Source organism: Sphaeroforma arctica, assembly GCF_001186125.1.
Source record: "Sphaeroforma arctica JP610 unplaced genomic scaffold supercont1.2496, whole genome shotgun sequence".
In the NCBI taxonomy this organism is placed as follows: Eukaryota; class Ichthyosporea; order Ichthyophonida; genus Sphaeroforma; species Sphaeroforma arctica.
This window is the reverse complement of record NW_014038062.1, coordinates 2426-6232: the sequence shown is the minus strand read 5'-3', so window position 1 is coordinate 6232 and position 3807 is coordinate 2426. Positions and strand designations below refer to the sequence as shown.

General features: G+C 44.7%; 1 protein-coding gene across 1 annotated transcript in view; it reads left to right on the top strand.

Moving 5' to 3' along the window:
• Nucleotides 1–71: 71 nt before the first annotated feature.
• The window catches only part of SARC_12680 (hypothetical protein), a gene marked incomplete at its 3' end in the record, with an annotated part of 5979 nt that continues 2243 nt past the window's right edge, over nt 72–3807 (top strand). Inside the window, exons 1-5 of the mRNA XM_014293208.1 lie at nt 72–90; nt 782–900; nt 1826–1891; nt 2408–2876; nt 3386–3738. Of these exons, the coding sequence (XP_014148683.1) occupies nt 823–900; nt 1826–1891; nt 2408–2876; nt 3386–3738 (966 nt within the window). The remainder of the gene's footprint in view (nt 91–781; nt 901–1825; nt 1892–2407; nt 2877–3385; nt 3739–3807) is intronic.

The following is a 3807-nucleotide window of genomic DNA, read 5'->3' as shown; positions in this document are numbered from 1 at the left end:
GTGCCTATGAGTTACCTACACTGCCCTTGGTATAGTACGTGTGTGCTTGTCAGTGTCAGCTGTGCTGTGTAGTTATTTACACTGCCCTAGGTATAGTACGTGTGTGCTTGCCAGTGTCAGCTATGCTGTGCTTGCTGACAGGACAGGCAAGTAGAATGCGTGTGAGCGTATGCATGTGTTTTATGCAGTGGAAGCGTGTGTCTGTCTCTGCGCATGGGTGAAAGCATCCCCCGGCTGTCATCTGTGAAGAAGTCGTACTCGAAACGCGTTTGTGTACTACCTGCATCGTCCCAACCACTTACGAAAGGGTATCAAATCCGTTTGTCACAGTGCATGTGGATTTGCACGCGTGTATGTACATGTTTGAATGTGCTTACATGTGCACGTGCATGAGTACTGTTCGCGTGAAGGTAGGTAAGCGTTGGTGTGGTCTAAAGTACACACGATGGGTGTTTGTTAAAGCGACAAAACCGCACTTTTAATCTTAGATGAACAGTCGATACAAGACACCAACATGCCCAAAGCCATTCTGAAAGCGAGGCTTTGCATGCGAATGTATATATATATATATATATATGTGTGTGTGTGTGTGTGTGTGTGTGTGTGTGTCTGTATTTGTGTCTGTGTCTGTGTGTGTTTTTCTTGTGCGTGTATACTGCCACATCTATCTGTGTATATAACTCTTAATAAAACATACGCACACATTACCGGCTTCACAGGAACCTTACAGTCCTTGTAGTTGCCCATTTAATAAACATGCAAGAACTAAACTGCCATACAGATAACGAATTAGTAAAGTCTGTCAACGTGCTTAAGACTGAGATGTTCAGTACAGCCCTTGAGACGCGGCGCGCCAGTCTGCGGTGGGTCTTGATGTTACAGGCCAAAATGCCGGATCTGGTAGGTAAAACTGGTGGTTTGGGTATTTCGCCAATCAAATGTAGTAGAACTTTCTATGACTCTTGAGTAAATCTAATGGATATGGTACTGTATCAATTAAATTCGGTAGGACTTTCCAATGGAATTGATAAGTAGGTCTATTGTAGCTGGTAGTGTACAAATAGATCTAGAGGATCTGGTAGTTAGATTTATTGTAGATGGTATTGTACGCATAGATCTAGAGGATCTGGTAATTAGATCTATTGTAGCTGGTAGTGTACAATTTGATCTAGTCGATCTGGTAGGTAGATCCATTGTAGCTGGCAGTGTACACATAGATCTAGTGGATCTGGTTGGTAGATCTACTGTGGTTGGAAATGTACAATTTGATCTAGTGGATCTGTTGTAAATCTTGTAAATCTGGTGGTGTGCCAAATAGCTTTCGTCGGTCTTGTGAATTTGTTAGGCATATCTATTGAATCTGTTCCTGCATCAAATTTATTCAGTAGATCTTTCTAGTGGATCTGGTAGGTAAATCTATTGTATCTGATGTGTATGATAGAGATCTGGTAGGTAAATATATTGTATCTGGTGTGTATGATAAGAGATCTGGTAGGTCTTCGCGAATATGGTAGGTAAATCTACTGAATTCATATGTGCAGAATAGCACTTTTCATCGCTTGTATCTTGATTTACGTACAACTTTCTCTCTCTGTGAGTCGGCTGATTCATCCTGCAGGCGTAAAATCCCGTACTTGATATACTTGATAGGCTTATACACCCAAACGTATTGCCTGCCCAACACACCGCACCCCCTATACCTCATCTCCTGTGCTTCCAAGTTTCCGTTAACTCCAGTACTTCTCACTTCACTCAACCTGTGAGGGCTGAATGTCCTGTACCCCTACCCCTCTCTCTTGTACCTGCGGGTGTTCTCTATATACAGTTGTTCGCGTTAGTCTCTACTCTGATGCCGGCCCTACTACGATCCTTATCCGATAAGAACACGAAGGTAGGTTTACACCGGCTGCTGCTGCGTTGGTAACAGTTCAAATGTCTCAATAGAACAATTATTCGAGTACATAGCTACATGTTCACACTTTAATCGCCGTACCTGAATGCGCGCAGGTGACCTATATACCCTAAGACCCTAAAACCTTAAAACCCTGACATCCTAAAATCGGCCGATGCATACCCACGTGTTTCTTGGGGCATTGCCATAGGCTCACAGTAGTCCCACCTCATGCGCACTGGCCTCGTATCATGTGGTTGTGACTGGCACTCACACAGACGAATTGTTCGCATGTAGTAGTTGGTCAGTGTAATTTGAGCTTGAAATGATCGTCTGATTGTACTTCCGTATCAGGCTGGTTATGAGAATATATCCATTGTCCGATGCTACGTAGCCGGGGATAGTCCTTTATCTGTACTCTCTCTGTAGACCCCGTTTCAGGGTTTCAGGGTTTTATGTACAAGTGTTCGATCCTTGAGCTTAAAGAGGTACCTTTGACGTTTTTCACGGTAACAGATTGTCAGCCTATCGCTTGAAGCACTCGCGGAATTTGCATCGTATGCACAACCGTCGGTACAAGATCAATGGCGAACGTCCGATGAGATGCCGCCCCACATAGCACAGTACATAAACACCACACACACACACACACACACAAACACACCCACACCCACACCTCCATCCACGCACACAGCCACACACACGCACACGCACACGCACACGCACAGTGGGGATAACAGGGGCATCGAGGTATCAACTGAGGGGCAGGGACCAGATGGGAAGGAGACAGGCACGAGTTCGCAGAGAGATGGGTTTAGTATTACGGACGGTAGTAGAGATAGCATCACCTCCAATACAGGGCAGGACAGGCCCACAAGTACGGGGAGTGGGACCAATGCACACGACGGGAGACTCACAGACAACGGAGTGGAGCATATGAAACAGGCTGAGAAAGGGAGAGACGACGTCGACGATCTGGCACAGGGTAGGTTGCTAGGATATTACATGCTTATATAGTTACACACACATGCATATATATGTATTTATATATATATATATATATATATATATATATATATATATGTATACTTGTATATATATGTGTGTATGTATACGTACGTATAGTGGGATATGACCAGATGTACAGTGGTTGTCGTACTGTGCTCTCTACCTTTTAACGTTGGTTGAAGTTCGGGTCTGGTTCGGGACTATATTTATGTATGTTGAAGTACCGTATCTGTTTGTTCGGTTATCAGCTATTCAATGTGTATATAGGGGACTCTGTAGGTATTTTTATCTACATATTATTTTTTTTTCTACGCACCCCCATTTATGCAGATCGTTACGAACCTGTACATTCGACGCTACATTCTTGGAGCTATGTATACGACACATCAGCAAGTGGTGTAGTACGTTACGATGTACGTGCCTGTCTCATAGGCGATCATTAATATCCAGTGACAACTAACAACAAGTACCTCCACGCCCTTGCAGATATCGACAATGCTACACTGGACCCCAAAACAGCCACCACCACAGCCAAACCGCCTCTGTCAGCTACAGACAGCAATACCAGCGCTATTGTCCGTGATGCCACTTCCACAGTAGGCTCCTCCAGTACCAAACAAGGGCCATTGAATGCCAAATTAAGCCTTTCCGGTGGGAAGGGCATAACTTCCAGTGCAGCTCAAAGCAGCAGTGGTGGTCGGAATGGAAGCACACCTCACACCGGCACACCCCCCGTGGGCATGGGGTTGGTGTCGCCCCTGATCCCCGGCAGAAGTCCATTGGAGAGTGGGCAAATAACACCGGCAGGAACTTCAATCACACCCTCCAACGACGAGATGGTAATGTTGTTTGTGTATATGTGTATGTATGGATATGTATATGTGTATATATGTATATGTATATGTGTC